The 26,143-nt window shown below is 46.4% G+C and overlaps 1 protein-coding gene across 2 annotated transcripts in view; it reads left to right on the forward strand.

Annotated features, from left to right (window-relative positions):
- LOC147111218 (interleukin-17 receptor C-like) overlaps positions 1 to 26,143 on the forward strand; it is a 100,505-nt gene that overhangs the window by 38,545 nt on the left and 35,817 nt on the right. The window contains exons 3-10 of one of the 2 annotated variants that reach the window (XM_086001890.1): positions 4,362 to 4,508; positions 7,619 to 7,720; positions 11,229 to 11,353; positions 15,231 to 15,342; positions 19,105 to 19,149; positions 20,342 to 20,478; positions 22,947 to 23,003; positions 24,963 to 25,020. In XM_086001890.1, coding sequence (XP_085858016.1) covers positions 4,362 to 4,508; positions 7,619 to 7,720; positions 11,229 to 11,353; positions 15,231 to 15,342; positions 19,105 to 19,149; positions 20,342 to 20,478; positions 22,947 to 23,003; positions 24,963 to 25,020 — 783 coding nt within the window. The remainder of the gene's footprint in view (positions 1 to 4,361; positions 4,509 to 7,618; positions 7,721 to 11,228; positions 11,354 to 15,230; positions 15,343 to 19,104; positions 19,150 to 20,341; positions 20,479 to 22,946; positions 23,004 to 24,962; positions 25,021 to 26,143) is intronic. The other variant, XM_086001891.1, reaches the window with a different exon arrangement.

A 26,143-nucleotide genomic window follows, 5' to 3' on the forward strand; every position in this document is an offset into this window, starting at 1 on the left:
GGTACGTTCTGTACCATCTGGCACCCTTGGCATGCTTTTGCTACTTCCTCGATGTCCCTGTCAATGCCGGGCCACCAGACGTAGGCTCTGGCGAGGCTTTTCATTTTGACACCCCCCAGATGACCTTCGTGTAAGTCCCGCAACACTTTATGTTGTAATTTTTGAGGGACCACCACCCTGGCTCCGCACATCAATGTGCCCCGGCATACGGACAACTGGTCCTTCCTTGCCGAAAACGCCGGCAATGATGCGTCACCCTGCGCCGGCCAGCCTTTCACGGTCAATTCGTAAACCCTTGCCAGTGTCGGGTCATTCTGTGTTTCCCGCTCGATACATTGGCTGGTGATGGGCAAGTGTTCCATAACCGCCGTATGATATATTTCCACGGGGTCCTGTACTATCTCTTCGATCTCTGCAGGCAATGGTAGCCGCGACAGGCCATCCGCATTGCCATGCTGTTTGGTACCCTTATATTCGATAAGGTACTGGTGTGCTCCTAAGAACAGTGACCATCTCTGTAGCCTTTGGGCCGTCATCAGGGGCACCCCTTTTGTTGGATTAAATATGGACACCAACGGTTGATGATCCGTCAGTAGTGTGAAACGTTGTCCATGTAGATAGTGGTGGAATTTTTTTACACCCCACACCAGACTGAGGGCCTCCCTGTCGATTTGCGCATAGTTTCTTTCGGCTGTAGTTAACGACCTTGAGGCAAATGCTATTGGCCTCTCCGTCCCATTGGGAAATTTGTGTGACAACACTGCCCCTATACCATACGGGGAGGCGTCACATGCCAACCTCATTGGCATTTTTGGGTCAAAGTGTGCGAGCACTTCCTTTGATGTAATGAGTTGTTTACCCTTTTTAAAAGCAGCCTCACACGCTTCGTCCCAATTCCAGGAGACTCCCTTTTGCAGCAATGAATTTAGTGGATGTAAAATGGACGATAAGTTCGGGAGGAACTTATGGTAATAGTTTATAAGGCCTAAGAATGATCGTAACAGATACATTCTCAGGGGGCGGGGCCTTCACTACTGCCTCGATCTTTTCTGGGGACTTATGCAGGCCTTCCTTATCTATAATGTGACCACAGTATGAGATACGTTCCTGGAAAAACTCACATTTCTGCTTGTTCGCCCTGAGTCCGTATTGTTGCAACCGCAGAAGTACTCGCTCCAGGTTAGCGAGGTGGTCGTTATCCGTTTGTCCTGTCACCAGGATGTCATCCAGGTAGCACTGCGTTCCTGGAATGCCCTGTAGGACCTGTTCCATGGTCCTCTGCCATATGGCTGGGGCGGACGCCACACCAAATACCAGGCGATTGTACTGGTACAATCCCTTGTGGGTGTTAATCGTTAGGAGCTTTTTCGAGTCCTGCTCCACCTCCATCTGTAAATAAGCTTGACAAAGGTCAATCTTCGTAAAGTGTCTACCCCCAGCTAACGATGCGAATATGTCCTCTATCCGCGGCAGCGGATACTGTACCGTGTGCAGGACTGGGTTAATAGTTATTTTAAAATCCCCGCAAATGCGAACCTTCTTTGGTTCCCCCGGTGTGTTATTTGCAGATTTCTTTATAACTGGGACGATGGGCGTGGCCCACTCGCTCCACTCAATCTTTGTAAGGACACCTGCACTCTCTAAGGAATCCAGTTCTGCTTCCACAGCTGGCCGGATGGCGTAAGGCACCGGTCTGGCCTTACAAAACTTGGGGTTTGCGTCTTGAGCAATAGTTATTTTTGCTCTAATGTCCTTTAAGGTCCCCAGCCCTTGTTGGAACACCTCTGGCGTTTTTGCCAATAGTTTCGACAGCCTGCTTGTAATGGTTGTATCATCCTTGGTGGTCTCTACTTTTATCTCGTGTATCGACTTCCAGTCGAAATTGATTTTTCTTATCCATTCCCTACCCAAAAGTGGTGGTCCGCCGTTTGCTAGGACGTATAAATAAAGTCCTGGCACTTTTCTGCCATTGTATTTAACTGTTACTTGCATTTTTCCCTTCGGGTAAACTTTTTGTCCCGTATATGTTTTTAATTTGATTTCGGTATCCTTTAAGGGAATGCGTTTGAACAGCCTGTTATAATCTTGTTCATTAATTACTGATAGGGCTGAACCCGTGTCCAGCTCCATATTAACTTCGACGCCTGCTACCTTCATTTTAACCCACATTGTGCTGTGGTCCTCCGTTTTGTCTACACCATATAACTTGAGACATCCCAGACCTTTAGGCTCTGCTTTTGTGCCTTCCTGTGACTCGTCTGAGCTACTGTCAGATATCTTATGTATTTTTGTCCTTGCCTTGGTACTGCTCGGATTGCCCCCACTATTGGGTTTCGTACCCGACCGACAAACTTTCGCTATATGCCCCTTTTTCCCACACTGCCGGCATATTTTATCACGAAACCAACAATTACTTTGGTCGTGGGTGGTTTTGCCACAATGGTAGCATTTACCTTTGTGAAATGTCACCTCATGGGTGTCATAGCCGGTTGTATTTTGTCGTATTTGGGCAGCACCCTGTGCTGCTGCTTCATGTGCCAATGCTATTTCTATCGCCTGATCTAGGCTGAGCTGTTTCTTGGCCAGCAACCGTTTTCGTGTACTCTCATTTAACATGCCACAGACAAATCTGTCTCTGATCGCTTCTGCCAAAAAGGCTCCAAACTGGCAATGTTTGGACAACCGTCTGAGCTCAGCCAAATAGGCTGCCTGCGACTCATCATTCCTTTGGTCGCGTCTGTAAAAGCGGTACCTTTCCGCTATAAATGGTGGCTTAGGGTTTAAATGTTCCTTTAAAGTATCAACAATTTGGGCATACGTTTTGTCTGCTGGCTTTTCTGGAGTAAGAAGATTCCTCAGCAGACCGTATGTTTTTGCCCCCATAGAATTTAATAAGGTTGCTGCCTTTTCGTCATCTTTCACCTTGTTTACTATGCAATAAAGTTCATGCCTTTCTACATATGCGTCCCAATCTTCTATGTCGGCAACAAATTCTGACAACCGAGCTTCTTTAGCCATTTTTAAAACTACTGAAGAGGTTTTCCCGCCTTTTTCCACTAGATGGCGCTGTTATTTTTTTTCTAAGAGAAAAACTTTCCCCCTTTTGTCCACTAGATGGCGCTGTTCATTTTAAACTGCTGAAGAGAAAAACTTTTCCCCTTTGTCCACTAGATGGCGCTTTTCCCGCCTTTTCTCCCTCTGCTGTCAACGACGTCTCTCCAGGTTCGTTATTTTTTCTTCTTGCAGCTCCCGTTATTGCCACCGCCGCTATTACAACGACCTTCCCCTCTCGTGGCCCGCTAGTCCTCGTGGCTCCGTTTGTTCCCCAGATCGCCTGCCCGTTCTGGCCCTTGCAGCTCGCGTTCCCCGGGAAGGATTGCACTTTACCTGACCCTGGGTGGACTTTTGCCCCGTGGCTGGAACGCCCGTTCAGCCTCTTCTCTCAGCTGCCGCAGCCTCCGCTGGAACCTCTCTCTCTCGCTCCGTTGCTGCCGCTCCTCCTGAACTGGGTGGCCTCCTTCGGTCGACGCTGGACTCTGCAGGCTGGTAAGAAGCTTCTCTCCCCGTACTGCTACCGATCCTTTGTTGCACCTTGTACTGGTGAGTTCGAACGTTCCTAGTCGCCAGTGTAAAGTATGCGCATATACTTGATACAAAAAGGAAGAGACAGCTTGGAAGGGTTTAACTTAGGTCTTTACTTCATACCCACAGGCGGGAACTGAGGGGAGATCAGTACCCGCAGTACTATTTATACCCCTATGGCCAGGAGTGGTACTACGGTATCACTACGCCCTACAAAGTAGTGCTGCCCTGGCCATAGGGTTAAAGTAGCATACATATTACATACACAACAGATTACACCTGGGCTGTGCACATGACCCAGAACAGGGAACTTGGGTGTACTTCTCCTCTTAGTCTTTGTCCCCTGTATTCTCCATTGACCACAATGACCAGCACGAGGAAACTTTTCAACAGTCACCGTCGCTACTGTGAACAGTCGGCAGGAGGTGCCAAACCAGATTCTCTCCCTTCCCTTAGGCTGAAGAGGTTGTTATTTTTCAATGGCCACCATCTTACAACCCAGCTGAGAACGATCAAGATTCCCATGTATGGAGTAGAAGACTTAAAATGATGAGATACCAGGGAATCTACCTTTGGATTCCCTGTGATTTGAAAGCGCATACTATTGATTATGGGGCAGCCGTGCTATCATTCTTGCAGCAACGTTTAATGTTTGAGATTTAATATTTTCACTCAGCTCATGCCAAACCATTATTTCTCCTTTACCCACTGACCCTTGTACCTTCTATTCAATCTGTCACGTAATCACCATGCTGACCTGTTTCCTAACTCCTATTTAGCAGACTGTGGCTCTGAGAAAAACAATGAAGACATGCCAGCGAACATACTGCTCCTAACTAACTTAACAACCTCCACGATACTCTACTGCGAGCCGAACCAGCCGTGCACCCCGTGTATACGTGTCCAACTCACGGTGTCACTGGCAGGTAAGAGTGGAATACTGAATGTTAATAATGTCAAACTATCCAAAAACTCAGAAACTGAAAGACTGCAGTTAATCACTGGGAAATTGCAACTTATAGAAACATAGAAACATAGAAGATAGGAGCAGGAGTAGGCCATTCGGCCCGATGAGCCTGCTCCGCCATTCAATGAGATCATGGTTGATCATCCAAATTCAGTACCCTGTCCCTGCTTTCTCCCCATATCCCTTGATCCCTTTAGCCTCAAGAAATATATCCAACTCCTTCTTGAATATATTTAATGAATTGGCCTCAACTGCCCTGTGTGGCAGAGAATTCCACAGGTTCACCACTCTCTGGGTGAAGAAATTCCTCCTCATCAAATTCCACCTCATCCTTAGACTGTGACCCCTGGTTCTGGACTCCCCCGCCATCGGAAACATCCTTCCTGCATCTAGTCTGTCCAGTCCTGTTAGAATTTTATAAGTTTCAATAAGATCCCCTCTCATTCTTCTAAACTCCAGCGAATATAAGCCTAATCGACCCAATCTCTCCTCATACGTCATTCCTGGCATCCCAGGTATCAGTCTGGTGAATCTTCGCTGTACTCTCTCCAGGGCAAGAACATCCTTCCTCAGAAAAGTTTACCACTGACACTGAACGTCGAACAGAGTATTTTTAGTCAACCCAATGCCTGACTCATGGTGTTTACATGTAACTCCCTTTTTGCTTCAACAGGTACTTAATTAGGTTCCCATGCAACTAGATATTTACCTTCAGCAAATATTTATTGAAACCTATGGCAAAAAGCCAGTTAGTTAAAGATTTATTTTTTCCCAAGTTCAGTAGAAGTTGTCCATTGGTCGGAGCTGTATACTGCTGCCTATCATCTCCCACTCTGAACATAAGAAATAGGAGCAGGAGTCAGCCATACGGCCCCTCGAGCTTGCTCCGCCATTCAATAAGATCATGACTGATCTTCCACCTCAACTCCACAGTGAAGGAGAGTGTGAGAAAGCGGTTGCACTTATAGATTGCTTTTATATTCTTGTTCAGCTGCTGGCTCCATGGTCTCCTGCAGCTAGAGGCCAGTTAAAGCAGAAATCAGCTATTTTTTTTTCAGAATAGCAGCCAGGAAGACACAATGGGGACGATTTGAACTCGGCCTGCCCAGTGGAAATGGGATGATATTACATACTTGGTATTACAGGAAACTTTGTGATATCCGGCACCGACGGGACCGGCGTGTTGCCGATCTATCAAAACTGCCGGACATACAAAGTTAATGTTGAAGCATACGGAGGTTTTCATCTCCGTATCTGACAACAAACACTGTTGCTTAGCAACAGCTTCTGAAGAGTCGGCTGCAGCTGCAAGCGTCTCTAGCTGAAGCTGTTGCTATAGCTACAGACCTTGCAGTGGCTGACTGGGGGAAAAAAAGAACGAGATCTAAAAAAAACTTACAGAAAACAGCTCCTGATTTTTGCCGTTAGATCGAGTATTCCGGACATACAACCTCTGGATAAACCAAAGTTTCCTGTACATAGTATTTACAGCACAGAAACAGGCCATTCGGCCCAACAGGTCCATGCCGGTGTTTATGCTCCACACAAGCCTCCTCCCGCCCTTCTTCGTAGAGTCATAACAGCACAGAAGGATGCCATTCGGCCCATCGAGTCTATGCCGGCTCTCTGTAGAGCAATCCAGTCAGTCCCATTCCCCCGCTCTATCCCCGTAGCCCTGCAAGTTTATTTCCCTCAAGTGCCTTTCCAGTCTCCCCTTGAAAACAGTGAGTGTGTCCGCTTCCACCACTTCTGTCGGCAGCGAGTTCCAGGTCACCACCACTCGCTCCTTCACTGTGGAGTTGAGGTCGAAGATCAGCCATGATCTTATTGAGGGGCCGTATGGCCTAGTCCTGCTCCAATTTATGTTCTTATCTGATCTCACCCCATCAACATATCCTTCTATTCCTTTCTCCCTCATGTGTTTATGTAACATCCCCTTAAATGCATCTACGCTGTCCGACTCAACGGGTAGCGCAGATAAGATCGCTCTGCGCCACTTAGCGCCCCGTTCCCACCCCGCTGCCTTATGTACTGTGCCCTTCCGCTGGGCAGACCATGCACCTGCCTGAATCAGGCGGGATCCTCATTACTCTGTGGCAATCAGGGTTCAGCTTCGGGCTGATGTCTACAGGCACACTGTCCACTTTACGGCAGTTTCTGGTACAGAGCCAATTTCTCGTTCACTGTGGCGCCTGCGTGGCACTTGCTCCGCCCAGGTCCTGCCGAATTTGGCACCGTTAGGCCCCGATTAGCGATCTCCAGGCAGAGATTGAGCACTCACGCGATTGCGCCCGGAAATTGGTCCCCCCCCCCCCCCCCCCCCCCACAACTCTAATTTTACGACCAAAAAATGGGCGCGACGGGGACCAATTTCTCCCCCTGTGTTTTTACCTGGCTGAACAAATGTCACATCTGAAGCAAGGCTGAGTGAAAGTAGTATCAGCTTGGCTCGGTAGGTAGCACTCTTTCCTCGGTGTTCAAGCCCCACTCCAGGATTTGAGCAGGTAATCTATGCTGACAGTTCAGTGCAGTGTTGAGGTGAGTGCTCGGAGGGGGGTAAAAGATCCTCTTCTCGGTCAGCCTGGCCAGTTTCCCTCCCTCTTATCACCAAGAAAACACATGTTAGCTGGTCATTCGGAACAAGTGCTGCTCCTGAGACCTTGCTGTGTGCAATTGGCTGCTGCATTTGCCTATGTAACAAGAACGCCTGCAGTTCAAAAGTAATTAATTGGCAGTGAAGTGCTTAAGGTGCCCTGAAGACATGGGAAGGTGCTATGTAAATTTTACTTTATTTCCTTAAAGGTATGGTAAGGAAACTACTAGGCACTTGGTCTAAGCATTAAACAAAGCTTTAATCAACTGTTTTACAACATGGAGGTCTAGTTGTGTCCTTCACTAGTTCCTGTTAAGAATGTCCTGCGCAAGCTGGGCCCGTGCCCGAGTATTTATACTCTCCCTGGACAGCGCCACCCACAGGCCGCTCAGTATTATTTCATAAGTTTTTCTTTCATGAATGACTGATTCATGTCCGGTACGATAATAAATTGTAACTATGACCATTTTGACCAGCGGCAGAGAGTAAATGGAATCGGGGTGGAAGTGGAAACGTATCCAAAAGAAGCAAGGACGTTGACGCAGTTGAAGAAAGTGGAGACGAAGATTACAATGGAGGTAACAGCAAAAAAATATCCATGAACTACGCCTACTCGAGGGATAAATGCAAATCTGTGACCAGAAATCCAGATTTACATGATCTGTCGTGATCTGGCCAACATGGTGGACTCCAGCCAACATTAAACTTTACTTGATTCAAACTCCAATCAGATTGGAATTTTTAATTTACTAACAGTGAAACTAATGCCTTTCCACACTGGGAATGTGCTCCAACCCCAATGAATCCAGCAGTGTGGCCAAGCACTTCAATTTACCTGAAAACATGGTAACAGCAAAGTTCCTATGGACTGGGTGAAGGATATGTAAGAGTGCTCTCGTCTAGACTGTGAAGTATAGACTTTATTACATAAGGTGAGACAGGAGCAGTGGTAATTTAATTTCACATTCAATACATAAACATTATTAATAGGAGATGGGTACGAGTAGGTGAAGCAGCATTGCATATTTATTAAGAAGCATGAACCACATGAGCAGGTAACATTCACGCCACACAAGTGCCAGGCAATGACTATCTCCAACAAGCGAGAGTCTAACCACCACCCCATGACATTCAACGGCATTACCATTGCCGAATCCCCCACTATCAACATCCTGGGGGGTCACCATTGACCAGAAACTTAACTGGACCAGCCACATAAATACTGTGGCAACAAGAGCAGGTCAGAGGCTAGGTATTCTGCGACGAGTGTCTCACCTCCTGACTCTCTACAAGGCACAAGTAAGGAGTGTGATGGAATACTCTCCACTTGCCTGGATGAGTGCAGCTCCAACAACACTCAAGAAGCTCGACACCATCCAGGACAAAGCAGCCCGCTTGATTGGCACCCCATCCACCACCTTAAACATTCACTCCCTCCACCACCGGCACACCGTGGCTGCAGTGTGTACCATCTACAAGATGCACTGCAGCAACTCACCAAGGCTTCTTCGACAGCACCTCCCAAACCCGCGACCTCTTCCACCTAGAAGGACAAGAGCAGCAGGCGCATGGGAACACCACCACCTCCAAGTTCCCCTCCAAGTCACACACCATCCTGACTTAGAAGCATATCACTGATCCTTCATTGTCGCTGGGTCAAAATCCTGGATCTCCCTCCCTAACAGCACTGTGGGAGTACCTTCACCACACGGACTGCAGCGGTTCAGGAAGGCGGCTCACCACCACCTTCTCAAGGGCAACTAGGGATGGGCAATAAATGCTGGCCTTGCCAGCGACGCCCACATCCCAGGAACAAATTTAAAAAAAACACCATGCCACATAGCAAACTGCCCAAATAATCAGAGTGTCAGCCGTGCCTCAGTGGGTAGCACTCTTGCCTCTGAGTCAGAAGGTTGTGGGTTCAAATCCCACGCCAGAGTCTTGAGTACAAAAATCTAGGCTGACAATCCAGTGCAGTACTGAGGGAGTGCTGCACTGTCAGAGGCGCCGTCTTTTGGATGAGATGTTAAACCGAGGCCCCGTCTGCTCTCTCAGGTGGATGTAAAGGATCCATGGCACTATATCGAAGAAGAGCAGGGGAGTTCTCCCCAGTGCCCTGGCCAATATTTATCCCTCAATCATTATTCATATTACTGTTTGTGGGAGCAAATTGGCTGCCACGTTTCCTACCTTACAACAGTGACTACACTTCAAAAAAGTACTTCATTGGCTGTAAAGCGCTTTGGGACGTCCTGAGGTCGTGAAAGGCGCTGTCGAAATGCAAGTCTTTTTTTTATTTTTATTTTTTTTCTGTTTGTTTCCTTCTTTCTTTCTTTCCACAGAGTGTGGTTAAGGAGAATGCAGATGAAGGGGCCAATAATGCAGTCCAGGTGAAGAGGCACTGGGACTGCTGCTCCTCGGGTGCTGTGCATACTGTAGTGCACTGAGCTATAAAGCAAGATCAATCTATTTCAAGAATGTTTTGGCATTCCTGACACAAATAGTGCCTCATGCACTACGAGCACACAGGGATCAGGGTAGTATATCCAGCATGGGCAGGTTGTAAAGGTCTGCTGGTCACCTTTAAAGGGGAACATGCTGCAAATTTTTAAATGACAGAATAGAGGTAGATTAGCACCGTTACAAGAGGCTGATTGGACGTGCTAAAGAAAGGGGCAGAATTTTCTGAAGCAGAGGGGCTCCCTCCACTTGAGCATTGCCAGAGCAGCCTCGATGGGATTGCTAAATGAGTAGATGCTGCCTCACCTGTGGTCCTAACTTGGAAGCAGCTGAGGAAGAAATTTAATGGGTTACGCAGGATTGCCAAGGCAAATGTGCTCACAGTTTGCATGATTTAACGATGTTATTGTACAAGGCATCTTAATAGCACGTCATTGAATCTTAGTGCAGCAGCACAGAGGGAGAATACACAGCACTGTTGCAACATTTCCTACATTACAACAGTGACTACACTTCAATAAGTACCGTCATTGGCTGTAAAGTACTTTGGGACATCCAAAGGCACTATATAAATGCAAGACTTTCTTTCTTTTAACTGTTCATCTACTTTACCAATGCACAGACATATCCATATTTTGACAGAGCATTCTGTATTGCTGCCATCACAATTCATTTTCCCTGTGCCCCAAGCAATAAGCAGCAAGCATGGTGCCCACACCAAGTATCGGCAAAATGCATGTTCGCACACTCACACACTGACTGCTGGACTGGGCACTTGGGTCACACACATCTCTCATATTCCTTACTCTAACATATTCTCTTTTTTTCTATTTTAATAGCAAAATACTGCGGATGCTGGAAATCTGAAATAACAACAGAAAATGCTGAAAATACTCAGCAGGCCAGGCAGCATCCGTGGAGAAACAGGGTTAACGTTTCAGGTCTGGGACCCTTCATCAGAACTGGGCAGTTCTGATGAAGGGTCCCAGTCCTGAAACGTTAACCCTGTTTCTCTCTCCATGGATGCTGCCTGGCCTGCTGAGTATTTCCAGCATTATTTCTCTTTTTCTATTTGCTTGTGGGAGAAGACTACACATAAAACGCACCAGCGCACCCGGACCAGAGGGAAGACCACTTATGCTGTGATCTTTGGCTTCTTATGAGGGGAGGGCACTGGAGATTTTGGACATTGAGACAATAGAGGGGGTGGGGTAAAGTGACGTCAGAGGTCTTCCTTAAGTTTGTGGCCAGAATTATCCTTTGCTTTTCATTCTTCACCTTTATTCTTTATTCATTACTGATAGCATTCTGAAATATGAGCTTCTGCCATTCATTCTACATTTTAGAACTAGAATATTAATGTTATTTTCCTTTTATCAACTAGCGCTCAGAAAAAAGCCCATTTGTTTCTTTTGTTTTTCTTCCCTCCTTCATATAGATGGGCTTCCATGGGGCAAAGAATTCATGAATAAGTGTTGAGCAAACCTTATTCTTTGAAATAAAATTGCCCCATTTCACCCATTCTCTATATAGGTAGGTTTTAAGACTACATGACAACGTTGAACAAGATGGCCTAGTTAACATGTGCAGGTTTTCAGAAACAAAAAATCCTTCTTTTCCTTACAGACTTTGGGTTGATAGATATTTCTTCACATCAGCTTGAAGGTGGGAGAAACGGGTGTGCACAGCTGAAGATTCAATTCCCTCGCACTGATCATGGATACAACATGTCTTCAAGACCCAGACCAATGGTAAGTGTGAGAAGAGGAGCTGGAACTCCCAGAAACTTGATAGCGTGTCAAAAAACGTCATATTAGACCAAATATGAAAAAATGGTACCCTTTAGTCAACATTAAGTAATCCAATAGTCAAACAGTGCAGCACTGCCTCACTATGACATCCAGTGAGTTCCCTTGGCTTTGAAGATCTAGTTTCCTTGTAAAACTATTATGCATCAAGAAATGAACAGCTTGCTTTTATTTTAAATTACCTTGTTATAAATTTTACAAACCTGAGGGGAACCTTTTTTACACAACGCGTGATTAGGATTTGGAATGCACTGCCTGATAGGATGGTGGAAACAGATTCAATAGTAGCCTTCAAAAGGGAATTGGGTAAATACCTGAAGGAGAAAAAATTGCAGGGATATGGGGAAAGAGCGGGGGAGCTGGACTAACTGGATTGCTCTTCGAAAGACTTGATGGGCCGAACTGCCTCCTTCTGTGGTGTACTATTCTATGATTCTATGTGGTATAGGCAGCCTCTGCTCTTAAAGCATTGGGCTGTCAATCTCAGCCTGGACTGAGGTTTTGAATTCTCACGTTTGTTTGGCTTGAGTAGACATCAAAGCTAACCAATCAGGTGGAGAAAAAGGCAGCAACTAAATGGCATAAGAATTAGGAGCAGGAGTAGTATAATAAAAGATGTAATAGCAGAACACTTGGAAAACAGTGACAGGATCGGACAAAGTCAGCATGCATTTACAAAAGTTAAATCGTGCTTGACTAATCTACTGGAATTTTTTGAGGATGTAACTGGTAAAATAGATAAGGGAGAACCAGTGGATGTGGTGTATTTGGACTTTCAGAAGGCTTTCGATAAGGTCCCGCATAATAAATTAGCATGTAAAGTTAAAGCACACGGGATTGGGGGTAAGGTACTGACTTGGATAGAGAACTGGTTGGCAGACAGGAAGCAAAGAGTTGAAATAAACGGGTCTTTTTCCAAGTGGCAGGCAGTGACTAGTGGGGTACCGCAGAGATCGGTGCTAAGACCCCAGCTATTCACAATATATATTAATGATCTAGACAAGGGGACTAGATGTAATACCTCCAAGTTTGCAGATGACACCAAAGCTGGGTGGGCATGTGTGTGCTGTGAGGAGGATGCCGAGAAACTCCAGTATGATTTGGACAGGTTGGGTGATTGGGCAGATGCATGGCAGATGCAGTATAATGTGGATAAATGCGAGGTTATCCACTTTGGTGGCAAAAACAGGAAGGCAGATTATTATCTGAATGGCAATAGGTTGGGAAAAGGGGAAGTGCAACGAGACCTGGGTGTCCTTGTGCACCAGTCGCTGAAGGTAAGCATGCAGGTGCAGCAGGCAGTTAAGAAGGCAAATGGTATGTTGGCCTTCATAGTGAGAGGATTCGAGTACAGGAGCAAGGATGTCTTGCTGCAGTTGTACAGGGCCTTGGTGAGACCACACCTTGAGTATTGTGTGCAGTTTTGGTCGTCTTATCTGAGGAAGGATGTTCTTGCCATGGAGAGAGTGCAGCGAAGATTCACCAAGCTGATACCTGGGATGGCGGGAATGACGTATGAAGAGAGATTGGGTCGATTGGGCTTATATTCACTGGAATTTAGAAGAATGAGAGGGGATCTCATTGAAACTTATAAAATTCTAACAGGACTAGACAGATTAGATGCAGGAAGGATGTTCCCGATGGTCGGGGAGTCCAGAACCAGGCGTCACAGTCTAAGGATAAGGGGTAAGCCATTTAGGACAGAGATGAGGAGGAATTTCTTCATCCAGAGAGTGGTGAACCTGTGGAATTCTCTACCACAGAAGGCAGTGGAGGCCAATTCATTAAATATATTCAAGAAGGAGTTAGATATATTTCTTAAGACTAAAGGGATCAAGGGATCTGGGGAGAAAGCAGGGACAGGGTACTGAATTTGGATGATCAGCCATGATCTCATTAAGTGGCGGAGCAGGCTCGAGGGGCTGAATGGCCTGCTCCTATCTTCTATGTTTCTATGTTTCTAGGCCTTTTGACCCTTCAAGCCTGCTCCGCCATTCAATAAGATCATGGTTGATCTTCTACCTCAAGTCTACCTTCCCACACTATCCCCATATTCCTTGATTCCCTTAGTATACAAAAATCTATCGATCTCTGCCTTGAATATACGACTGAGCTGCCACAGCCCTCTGGGGTAGAGAATTCCAAAGATTCACAATCCTCTGAGTGAAGAAATTTCTCCTCATCTCAGTTCTAAATGGCCGACCCCTTATTCTGAGACTGTGACTCCTAGTTCTAGACTCCCCAGCCAGGGGAAACATCCTACCAGCATCTACCCTGTCAAGCCCCTTAAGAATTTTATTTGCTTCAATGAAATCACCTCTCATTCTTCTAATCTCTAGGGAATATAGGCCTAGTCTACTCAATCTCTCCTCACAGGACAATCCCCTCATCCCAGGAAGCAGTACACTGAACCTTTGTTGCACTTCCTCTAAGGCAAGTATATCCTTCTATCATTCCAATACTGCCCACTGTACCGTACAGTTACAGCGTAGCGAGCAGTAACTGTGCAGTACAGTGGGCAGTAAAGGAATAATAGAATAATCAGTGTCAGAAATGAGGTACACCTGGAATCTGATCCCAGAGTACAGCACCTGTCACAACCATGCAACGACTCTGGCAATGGTTGTAGATCAGGTTGGGCCCTAATAAGGCAGCCCTCTCAGCCAAAGGATGGAATCATGGGCCCCGATATTTACTGGGACGGGGTTTCAGTGAGGGGGAAAGATTTATGGCCGGGAAACCCGGAAGTACGGGTGTCCCTGACCACCAGGGAGTTTTGACTCCAGTGTGTGTTTGAATTTTTTTCTCCAGGGTCCCTGGCCGATGGCTGGCCTGATTGACAGGCTTGGCACTTGTCGGATGCGGAAGCCTGCGGCCCAAGGTCACAGTCGAGGAGCAATTAGGTTCAGTGGTGGCGGGGGGGGGGGTAGAAATCGCCAGGCGGAGGGGGGGGGTCAGGGGGAGATGGTGGAGGTAGGGGGTCGGACTGATCGCGGGGGGTTTACAGGTAAGCTTGTTGGGCCCTGAAGAAACACTGCTGCTCCTCCTGGGCCACAAGCAGTGCTGTAAAGACACCTACCTGATGGATGCACCCTTCTCGCCTCCTTTTACCTGCTGGGTTTCCAGAGGCCCAAGAAACTAGTAGTTAAAAATAGAAATCTTGTTAAAATGGAGGCATGCAGCCTCCTGAAAGGGTTCCAACGACCAACCCGCCTCCTGAGAGTGGATTGGTCGCCCGCTCCTTGTCCCGCCTCCGTTACAACAATGGGCAGATTGGAGATGGGGTTGGGTTTGGAAATTTTTCACATTTTAACTTCCCATCTTCCCAAAACCCACCTGTTTGTGGGGGTTAACATTATCCCTATGGTAACAGAAGAGACCTTTAAAAGGGGAGCAGAAATCTATAAAACTGGAACAGCTTTGTAAAAAAAAATCACCGACCTTGCTTCTAAACTGAAGGAAACCTGTTGAAGGGAAGGCTGTGCCTCGGACATCCACACTCCAAATTGAAAGACATTGGGGAATCGGCGACATTTGCTCGTTTTGCTTCCAAATTCAAGCGGCTATTTGGGGAGCAAATCTAGTTCATTCTCTGCAGTGTGAACGAGGGGAGGGGGGAGATCCTGCCTCTGTCGTGAATAAGGCCACAAAGGAAATGTGCTTCACTTACACTGCCTGCTGGTTAAAGAAGGCTGAGCAAGGTAACACAACATCTTCCATGCCCTCCCATTTAGGTAAAGGAGGCCTTGCAGGTGCTACGACCCACAAAGAAAAGATGAGGAAACTGAATTAAAGCATTGCTCTTCATTTTTCTTATTAGGGAACAGTGGAGTTGAGTTGCATTCAAGCATCCATTAACAGTGAGGTTCTAATAAAGGCTTTCACAAAACCCGAAAACCAGCAGGATCTGCAGCACATGCATAAGGTAGAAGGTGAGTAAGGCTGTATTGATCCTTAAATTATGATGCCCTCCAAAGCTGCGAGGCACTGTATTGAGGCAGTGGCATCGATTTTGAAGTGACCACTTTCATTGGGAGGGAGGGAGAGAGGGAGGGAGGTGGGTGGAGTGAGCCTGCTGCCCACCCGATGGAAGCAGTTGCACCAACCATTTTCATGGTCGGGCCTAACTCGCATTCTGTCAGTGAGCAGCTCACTGATCGGGGAGGGCGGGCCATCTGGTGGCTCCTCCACAGGGCTCAGTGGGCCCAGGAGGGAATGACGAGGAAGTACTGTGGAGGGTCGCGCATTGTGGGGGGTGTGGAGGAGATTTGTGTATGGCTAGGAGGATGATTGATGCTCCTCCTGAACCCACAGAAATGATTAAAAACCTTTTTCTCACTGTTATTTTTTGAGCGTCTGGTAACGCGCCCTTGAAGGACCACTAGTTATCCACTCTATACAAAGAACCAATGTGTTGGAGTGCTATGAAATCAGAGGGTCTTGATTTACATGGGCTAATGAGGCTCCTGTCTGTTTCTGGCAGGATTGTGGGCCAATCATTCCAAGGCCCACCAAAGGCCAGCCTTATGGGCGTCCATTGCACCACCATCCTGTTCCTGACCAATCGGGAGTGTAAATCAGTTCCTGTGCTTTCAGACAATTCAGAGAACACTTCTCCTGAAGTAAGCAGCTTCTCAGACTTGTTAATTACGGTCCAGAAGGCTGATAAACAGTGGCTGAGCCTCTAAAATCCTGTGATTAAGAGCCTACCAGCAAGCTTCCCATGTGCTGAGGCAGAAACCACTTGCTCCGGCTGCATAAGCCCTTCTAGCAAGCTTCCAGTGTATAGAGTCTCAGACCTGTTGACAAGAGTCTCTGGCTAAACCTTAATATTATCTAAAGATGGTTAGCTTTGAACTAGAAAATTTCATTCACTTTGCTTCCAATTTCCACCCTTCCCTCACCTTCACATGGTCCATCTCCGACTCTTCCCTTCCCTTCCTCGACTTCTCTGTCACCATTTCTGGGGATAGGCTATTGACAAACATTCACTATAATTCCACCGACTCCCACAGCTACCTGGACTACACATCCTCCCACCCCGCTTCCTGTGAGGACTCTATTCCATTCTCCCAGTTTCTCCGTCACTGTTACATTTGTTCTGACGATGCTACCTTCCATATTAGTGCTTCCAATATGTCTGTCTTTTTCCTCAACCGAGGATTCCCCTCTACCGTGGTTGACATGGCCCTCGACCATGCCCATTCTATTTCCCACACTTCTGCTCTCACCCCTGCCCCTCCCTCCCAGAACCACGATAGGGTTCTCCTTGTCCTCAGCTTTCACCCCACCAGCCTCCACATTCAACATATCATCTTCCGCCATCTCCAGCGTGATACCACCACCATACACATCTCCCTCTCCCCTCCCCTTTCAGCATTCCGAAGGGACCACTCCCTCCGCGACACCCTGGTCCACTCCTCTATCATCCCCAACACCCCCTCCCCTTCCCACGGCACCTTCCCGTGCAAGCGCAGGAGATGCAACACCTGCCCTTTTACCTCCTCCCTTCCCACTGTCCAGGGCCCCAAACACTCCTTCCAGGTGAAACAACTAAGGAGGGTCTACAGCAGAACCTGGATCTGCTGGAGTCGTTCTGCCAGACCTGGGCCCTGACAAATCCCCAAAAAACCAAAATCCTTGTGTTCCAGCAAAGATCCAGACATCAGGGACCCAAAATAAATTTCACACTAGGAACAACCAAAATTGAACAAACCACTAACTACACATACTTGGGCCTAAAAATCAGTTCTACGGGAAATTTTCATCTGGCTGTGAATGAACTGAAAGAGAAAGCAAGAAGGGCTTTCTATGCCATTAAAAAATCAATCCAAATAGAAATCCCAATTAGCATTTGGCTCAAAATTTTTAAATCAGTAATTGAACCAATTGCACTCTATGGCAGTGAGGTGTGGGGACCGCTAACACAACAAGAATTTGCAAAATGGGACAAACACCCAATTGAGATCCTACATGCAGAATTCTGTAAAAGCACCCTCCGGACTCAAAGGAAAACTGTAAACAATGCATGCAGGGCAGAACTAGGCCAATATCCATTAATAATCACTATCCAAAAAAGAGCCACCAAATTTTGGAAACACCTAGAAATGAGCAACCCCCAATGTTATCATTACGAAGCCCTGAAATGCCAAGAGAGGACCATAAAGAAGAATACCCTCAGTCAACTAGTCCTGGGACTCAGTGAAGTAACTACTAACACTACTAACAAGAACCAGCCCCAGGACAGTGACAGCGTAACACAAAGAATTCGACCCAACACAATCGTCGCTAAGCAAAAGGAAAAATATCTGTCATATTGGGCAGAAACAACAAAAACCCAAAGCAAACTCAATTGCTACTTGGCCCTAAACAGACAATACAACATGGCTGATTACCTGACCATGGTAAAGGATAGCAAACTGAGAAAAACCTTGACAATGTACAGACTTAGTGAACATAGCCTGGCGATCGAAAAAGGTAGACACCGGCAGACCCGGCTACCAAGAGAGGACAGGATATGCTCTCACTGCAGTCAGGGAGTGGTGGAGACAGAGATGCACTTCCTCACAGGTTGTAGAAAATATCAGGGCATAAGGGAGAATTTCTACCCAAAATTCACAAAAATATGCCCGGAATTCAGAAATTTGAATGACGACCAAAAACTCCCATACCTACTAGGGGAAGAGAGAAATTGTGTAACCTTAGTGGCACACTATGTTACAGCTTGCCATAAACAGAGGGACAACCACTAAATATAAGAAAAGAGTATATACAAATTATATGAATGTATATTTATACACTCAGGGATATATCTGTTTATACACTGTATGGATAGATCTGTATTTTTGTGTACAACCATGAATGTTTTTCGATGCTTTGGCAACATAAGATGTACCTTGTCATGCCAATAAAGCGATTTGAATCGAATTGAATTGAATTGATTTACTTGTACTTCTTGCAATTTAGTGTACAGTATTCACTGCTCACGGTGCGGTCTCCTCTACACTGGGGAAACCAAATGTAGATTGGGTGACCGCTTTGCAGAACACCTCCGTTCAGTCCGCAAGCGTGACCCCGAGCTTCCGGTCGCCTGTCACTTTAATTCTCCGCTCCACTCCCACTCTGACCTCTCTGTCCTCGGCCTCTTACACTGTTCCAACGACGCTCAACGTAAGCTCGAGGAACAGCACCTCATCTTTCGATTAGGCCCTTTACAGCCTTCTGGACTCAACATCGAGTCCAACAATTTCAGACCATAACCCCCGCCCCTATTTTTTTTCACATGGCAGCTGTTGATGATTCTGCCATTCCCATTTACACCTCATCTAGACTCAGCTTTTGTTTCTTAACTTGTCCCATTACCATCTCCTTTTGCTGCGCACCATCATCCCTTTTGTCATTTAATCTCTCCTGCCTTCCATCCTATCACAGGCCGTCCCTTTTGTTCTTTCCTCCCCTCCCCCCTCTCCCTGCCCCTACGCTTGCTTAAAAATCTGTTCCGTCTCTAACTTTTTCCAGTTCTGACAAAGGGTCATCGACCTGAAACGTTAACTCTGTTTCTCTCTCCACAGATGTTACCTGACCTGCTGGGTATTTCCAGCATTTTCTCTCTTTTTATTTCAGATTTTCAGCATCCGCAGTATTTTGCTTTTGTAGTATAGAATTGCTAATGAGTCTGTTGTATTTCGTTGCAGATTGTACCTTGAAAGATTTTCTGGAGAACATTGAGTGGTGCAAGGGTGAGGAAATGCAGATTTTGAAATATATAATTGCCAATGATATAAAACGGCTGAAGGAATTGAGTAAATTGGAAATGGAGAGAGAACTGAAATTTGTAAATGATCAAAGGTCATTTCCAAAGCTACAATGAAACAAACATAGAAACTGTCAACACCAAAACCCATAAAAATTCTGCAGGATAATGATTAACTCACTATCATACAGAATTCTTTCTGGTAACTGCACAAGGCTATGTAACAACAACAACTTGCATTTATATAGCGCCTTTAACATAGTAAAACATCCCAAGGTGCTTCACAGTAGCATTATCGGATAAAATCTGACACCGTGCCACATAAGCAGATATTAGGACTGGTGACCAAAAGCTTGCCCAAAGAGGTAGGTTTTAAGGAGTGTCTTAAAGGAAGAGAGCGAGGCAGAGAGGTTTAGGGAGAGCATTCTAGAGCTTGGGGCCTAGACAGCTGAAGGCATGGCCAGCAATGGTGGGGCGAAGGAAATCAGGGATGTGCAAGTTACCAGAATTGGAGGAGGTCACAGAGATCGGAAGAAGGAAGAAATGTGCATTTCACTCGCCCAGCTAAAACAAACTCAACAAATGACGATTGTGAGATTTGGCTACTGTACTTATGAAGTTTGAGTTACTCAGCCGTCACTCTGCATTTTAACCCTTTGGGAACTTGAAAAGACTTTCAGGTTTAAATTCTTTCACATGATATCTGCAATCATGTATTAAAGTAGAATTAAAAGAACAGTTGCTGGCAGTGGATGGAATAGTTAGGAGCTCTTTCTCCTACGAATTCTTTAATAGATTCTTGCTTAAAATGACCTGAAATGATGGTCCACCAAAGAAATTGAAACTACAATTGATGATGCAACATAATTGAGGGACTTGAGTTTGCACCTGCCACCCAGGTGCAAGGTTCAGCTTTGTCACTGTGGAAAGGAAAGATGCTTAGGCATAGACGGTAAAAAAAAATTGAAGGGCTGAAGTCACTTCCTAGTGATTGGCTCAAAGGCAACATGGGTGGAAGTTTGGGAACAGTCACTTTCACCAACCCCCTTCCCTGTGGATACTGAGATATAAAATATTAATCTTATCCCTTCTTAGACTCCCAAGATACAGTATAATTTAAAAATGTGATGGCTGACATGAGATTCCCTCATATCAACTCCTTATTTCTTGCATTACAGTCCCAAGTCTAAATATCACATTGGAAAACAAGACACACATGGCTGTCGTTAATATACCTCAGAATTGCTACATAAGGTTTGAGTATAACGTGACGCCAGCGTTTGAGAGCAAACACCCACTGGATGAAGACAAATTGGTAAGTAGCATTAGAAATCCTGTTATTAATGTGGGTCTGTAATATCTGTAAATTCCTCAAAGTGCAAAGCTTTCATCAAATTTCAAACCATCCTCATATAGAATCAGAAGACTGCCCTGTAATTCCCCACATGGTGAGGACCACGTATTTGCTGTTGTAGAGTGGCATTAGGTGGGGGGCTGAGTGTTTCCCCACAATGATGGCGGTAAAAAAAACTGATGGGGAAAAAGACAGAAGGAGAACAGAGAAAAATGACTTTACATGTTTGAAGAGCAGGCACAGCCATGAGTAGTGTGGTCTTGGTTACAGTTTGGTCTGGAACTAGTGTCAGTATTGCTACTGATTGGCTTCATTCAGCCGGCTTCATTCAGAAGGCTTCGATAAGGTCCAGCATAAGAGATTAGCGTGTAAAGTTAAGGCACATGGGATTGGGGGCAAGGTACTGACTTGGATAGAGAACTGGTTGGCAGACAGGAAGCAAAGAGTTGGAATAAAAGGGTCTTTTTCCGAGTGGCTGGCAGTGACTAGTGGGGTACCGCAGGGATCGGTCCTAGGACCCCAGCTATTCACAATATATATTAATGAGCCAGACAAGGGAACTAGATTCTCTACCACAGAAGGCAGTCGAGGCCAATTCATTAAATATATTCAAAAAGGAGTTAGATATATTTCTTGAGGCTAAAGGGATATGGGGAGAAAGCAGGGACAGGGTACTGAGTTTGGATGATCAGCCATGATCTCATTGAATGGTGGAGCAGGCTCAAGGAGCCAAATGGCCTACTCCTGCTCCTATCTTCTATGTTTCTATGTCTATGTTTCTATTCAAAGTGTTTTTTTAAATTTGTTCCTGGGATGTGGGCGTTGCTGGCAAGGCCAGCATTTATTGCCCATCCCTAATTGCCCTTGAGAAGGTGGTGGTGAGCCGCCTTCCTGAACTGCTGCAGTCCGTGTGGTGAAGGTACTCCCACAGTGCTGTTAGGGAGGGAGTGCCAGGATTTTGACCCAGTGACGATGAAAGAATAGCGATATATTTCCAAGTCAGGATGGGTGTACCTCCTGCCAGTCAGTCAGTTCTTCTCCCCCTCCCAAGCATAACTCCAAATCACGGTGAGTGAGCTTGTGACTGCCACTACAGCCATCTAGAATACCCTAGATCTGTCTAATTTGTTTATTTTCAGCATCTGCTGAAAAAATTGGAAATACATTCTGCTTTGCAGGTTGGAGCCACAGGGTTTTTGAATCACTGTCTGCCAGCTTTGAAATGTAGAGGTCCCAGGCTGGATTCACAAGGTCTTCCCACATTTTATTTCCCAGTTACACAATCCAGACAACTTAGATTAGGAATTCAAGGCCGGTTTGACGCTCTGATTTGCCAGCTTTCATTGGGGTATTTTGTTTCTTTCTCTAAGCAACCTGAGGTTTCACCTTGACAGCTTCAAAATCCAAATGCCTCAGACAACCTCGCCCTGTAATCCACCAGCTTTATAATACGAAGGTCCAGAGTTCGAATTGTAAATCCAGCAGATACTCAAACCTGGCAATTTGGTTGGTCAGGCCTTGGTTGTTAGTCCACTAGATGAAACATAGAAACATAGAAGATAGGAGCAGGAGTAGGCCATTCAGCCCCTCGAGCCTGTTCCGCCATTCAATGAGATCATGGCTGATCATCCAAATTCAGTACCCTGTCCCTGCTTTCTCCCCATATCCCTTGATCCCTTTAGCCTTAAGAAATATATCTAACTCCTTCTTGAATATATTTAATGAATTGGCCTCAACTGCCTTGTGTGGTAGAGAATTCCACAGGTTCACCACTCTCTGGGTGAAGAAATTCCTCCTCATCTCAGTCCTAAATGGCTTACTCCTTATCCTTAGACTGTGACCCCTGGTTCTGGACTCCCCCGCCATCGGGAACATCCTTCCTGCATCTGGTCTGTCTAGTCCTGTTAGAATTTTATAAGTTTCAATGAGATCCCCTCTCATTCTTCTAAACTCTAGTGAAGCACCTAACGGCAAAAGAATTTTACACCTTTGGCAGGTAGGTTTGAGTGAAGAGCATTTTGGGGTCTTGGCGTTGGGGCCGTGTAATTTTTTTATTTGTTTGTGGGACGTGGGCGTCGCTAGCAAGGCTAGCATTTATTGCCTGCCCCTAATTGCCAGTGAGAAGTCATTGCTACAAAAAGACACTGGGGGTGAAGTTGGTCTTGGGTGGTCGCACAAAACAGTCGATAGCGAATCGGCTGCCCGTTTTACACCACCTGATTTTTTTCTTTCCAATTACTTCAGTGGAAAAGAAAATTTGGCGTGGTGTAAAACAGGCAGCCAATGTGCTATCATCCATTTTGCGCTATGGGCCAAGACCAACTTCACCCCCATTGAGTTCGGCGGCCTGTTAGTTGCGCTTTAACAACAGTGGAACATGGCTTTTTATAAATATATGGAGTAATAGTTCTTTATTCTTATTTATCTAGAAATTTACTGAGGTGCAACGCAACTTCTCAGACATCGTCCCTTGTTTGTGTATGGAGGTATGTGTCTATCATATGGCTCTATCTATCTAAAATATTATGTAAGGATTACTGAAGACCTTGGTTTCTGAATACCATGCATCTATTTGTTCCATGAATGGATGGTTCCCCATGCGCCTTGGAGACCTGAAGAGACTCATCTCAGTGAAGCTTTAAATGAATTGTCCTTGAAGACTAGCAGAACCCCTTGTGGCAGGCTATGTGAATTGATGAGAGTGATTGTGGATTGACAACAATGCCTTGACTTACTTTGGGCATCCTTTTGAGGTCATTGTATCTCTTCCTGCACAGTGCAGAAGTTCCTGGGGTGGTGGAGGTTGCAATGACTACTTTTTCAACCTCCGCCCCCCCCCCCCCCCCCCACCCCAAAACAGCTTGAACCATCATCTTATGGGGCTTCTGCCTTCAGTGCCCGAGAGTCTCCCTGAGTTTAGCCAGCTACACCTCCGTAGATTCATCTGAGAATCTGGGAGCCCCTCCTGCTGTGGACGCCCCCCCACCCCCTCCCAGTGTGGCTGCTGGTTCTTCAGACATTCTTGCAGATGTTCTTTCCGCAACTCAGTGATATCCCCCTTTAACTCACTGCATCTTTTAAAGGCTGAAACAGCCTTTCTCCCAGCCGTGGTAACCCAATGAGGAGTGTTGTTATGCTCCTAACCTGCCCTCTATAGCTCATGAGGACCCGGGAAGGAAATTTCAGCAGGTTAGCTGTGGCGTCACAAGTAGGGGCAGAAGTCCCGCCCTGCCGCTAATCCGTCAATGAGAGGAGAATTCAGTTCCATGACTCTGTGAGGTCACAATTGGGTTTACACCATGGGGAAAAGATTCGATCATGACCCAGTAATATTTTTATAAAAGGACATATTTGTGTAAACTGTGTTTCCATCGATGGACACCTTGTAACCACTGAACAATAACAGTTATTCACAAAAGCTTGCTGTGTGATTGTGAGACTGGTATTTTCACAGAGTATGTGTGATTCCGCGTACAGATGTTGGTGAACTTATGTGTGTACACTGGGCTAGAAATTCAGTAAGGCCCCGCCAGCTTTGCGCCCAGTTACCGCCCAAAGAGGGCTTCTGCGCCAGTAGAGGAGTTTGCGCTGATATTCAGCGCAGCGGTAATGGTGGCGGTAGCCGGTAGCGCTGCGCCGGCACCGATGACGTCATCGGTGTGCGCAGTGCCCCGGTTCCGCCCTGATACCGGCCCGACCCCCATATTTAGTTGCGGCCGCCTCTTCCGCAGTGGCCACAAACAACATTCTGCAACCGTGGCCGTCCTGCAGCCTTAGTGGTGCTAGTTAAGGCGGAGGTGCGGCCGGCCGCTTTTTCGGCGGCCCCGGCCTCCTCCACGCCACCCCCCCCCCCCGCGGCATTGCCGGCTGCTTTCCGCGAGCCCGGCACTTCTCCGTGGTGCCGGGCTCATTTGCCGGCACTATCAAGCGGCGATCTCCCCGTTGCAGGCACCTCCCCCTTAAGAGAAGGAGGAGGCCTGCAGTACCGCAGCCTGCCGCTCCGCAGCGGGTGGCGCAGCGGCACCTACAGCGCTGAAATTCAGTTTCAGCGCCCCAAGCGGGGGCGGGCACACCCTAGAATAGCGCCCGGTTCCGACTTGGGGCGCAAAAACTGAATTTCTGACGGTCGCAACTGGCTCCACGCGCAGTGCTAACTTTTGGGCGCAAGCGAGCTGGCGGGGCCTTACTGAATTTCTAGCCCACTCAGTGTTATAAATCATCTTTTATTTTTCAAGGGGAAAGACCATTAAAAAAGCAGAGCTGTTTACCAGCTGGCTGTGTATTTTTTTGTACAGTAGTTTTATTTTATTTGGGATGGGGGGGGAATTACTATATCCCAATGGATTGAAATCCCATATCCAGCTTAAAATGGTCTGTAGGCTATTTATAAGTAACAACTATGGTTCAGTGCTGAATTTGCTTGCACATTCTTCTGGTTTTAATAGGTGTGGTCTGCAACAGTGGAAGATGCCAGAAGACATAAAGCGTGCCCCTTTTCTGAGGGTGAGTTTGGGTGCTACTGTCTTTTATGCCATCAGATGTTAACATCGCTGTATATTCATTGTAAAGATCTATTTTATTTTTTCAACATCTTTGTTCCCGTTGCCATTTATTTTATTGTATAAACAAGCTGAGTATCTGTTACCTTACACAGAAAGAAGGGGTATTTGTAACTTTTCTGATGCCCAAGAGGATTCATTACAATAACTGATCACAATTCACCCATCTGTGTTTCACTGTGAGCAACACAGACAGGTAACAGTTGTAACATTCCAATCCCGGGGGCGCAAAACGGGTGGTAGCGGATTGGCTGACTATATATATAGTCTATATACTGACTATACACCCTGCCCGATTTTCCTTTTTCTCAGTGATACACACATATTTGTGTGTGTGTCCCAGATGTCCATCTCCTCTCTGCATCACCCAGTCCCCTTGCCAGCGTTGGATTTCAGTTCCATTGCTGAAACGATGGTGTTAACCTATTGCACCATCCAGTATGTTGTACAAGCTCTGCCTGTCAAGATTTTTAAAGATCCTGTCGGCATCCAAAAGGGTGTGCCCACTTTCCATATGTGTCATCTTCCCTTTCATCAAAACTTTCAGATGGATGCAAAGTCAAAATTTCTAAATTTGCGGATGACACAAAACTTGGAAGTATAGTGAACAGTGGGGAGGAGAGTGATAGACTTCAAGAGGACATAGACAGGTTGGAGAAATGGGCGGACACGTGGCAGATGAAATTTAACGCAGAAAAGTGCAAAGTCATACAGTTTGGTAGAAAGAATGAAGAGAGGAAATATAAGCTAAAGGGTACAATCCTAAAGTGGGTGCATGAACAGAGAGACCTGGGGGTATGTGTGCACAAATCGTTGAAGGTGGCAGAGCAGATTGAGAAAGCGGTTAAAAACACTTATGGGATCCTGGGCTTCAGGAATAGAGACATAGGGGGAAAATTGGGTTGCTTTGCGCTTCCTGTTAGCGCCCTAAGAAATTCAGCGGGAGGTTAGCGGCGGCACTAACCGGTAGCGTGCTGAGCCGGCGGCGATGACGTCATCGCCATGCGCAGCGCCCCAGCCACAATCTTTGGGAGCGGCCCCTGGCTTACCGCCAGACGCTATGTCCG

The sequence above is a fragment of the Somniosus microcephalus genome, chromosome 11, assembly GCF_052327205.1.
Source record: "Somniosus microcephalus isolate GS21.2 chromosome 11, FLI_Smic_1.0, whole genome shotgun sequence".
NCBI lineage: Eukaryota > Metazoa > Chordata > Chondrichthyes > Squaliformes > Somniosidae > Somniosus > Somniosus microcephalus.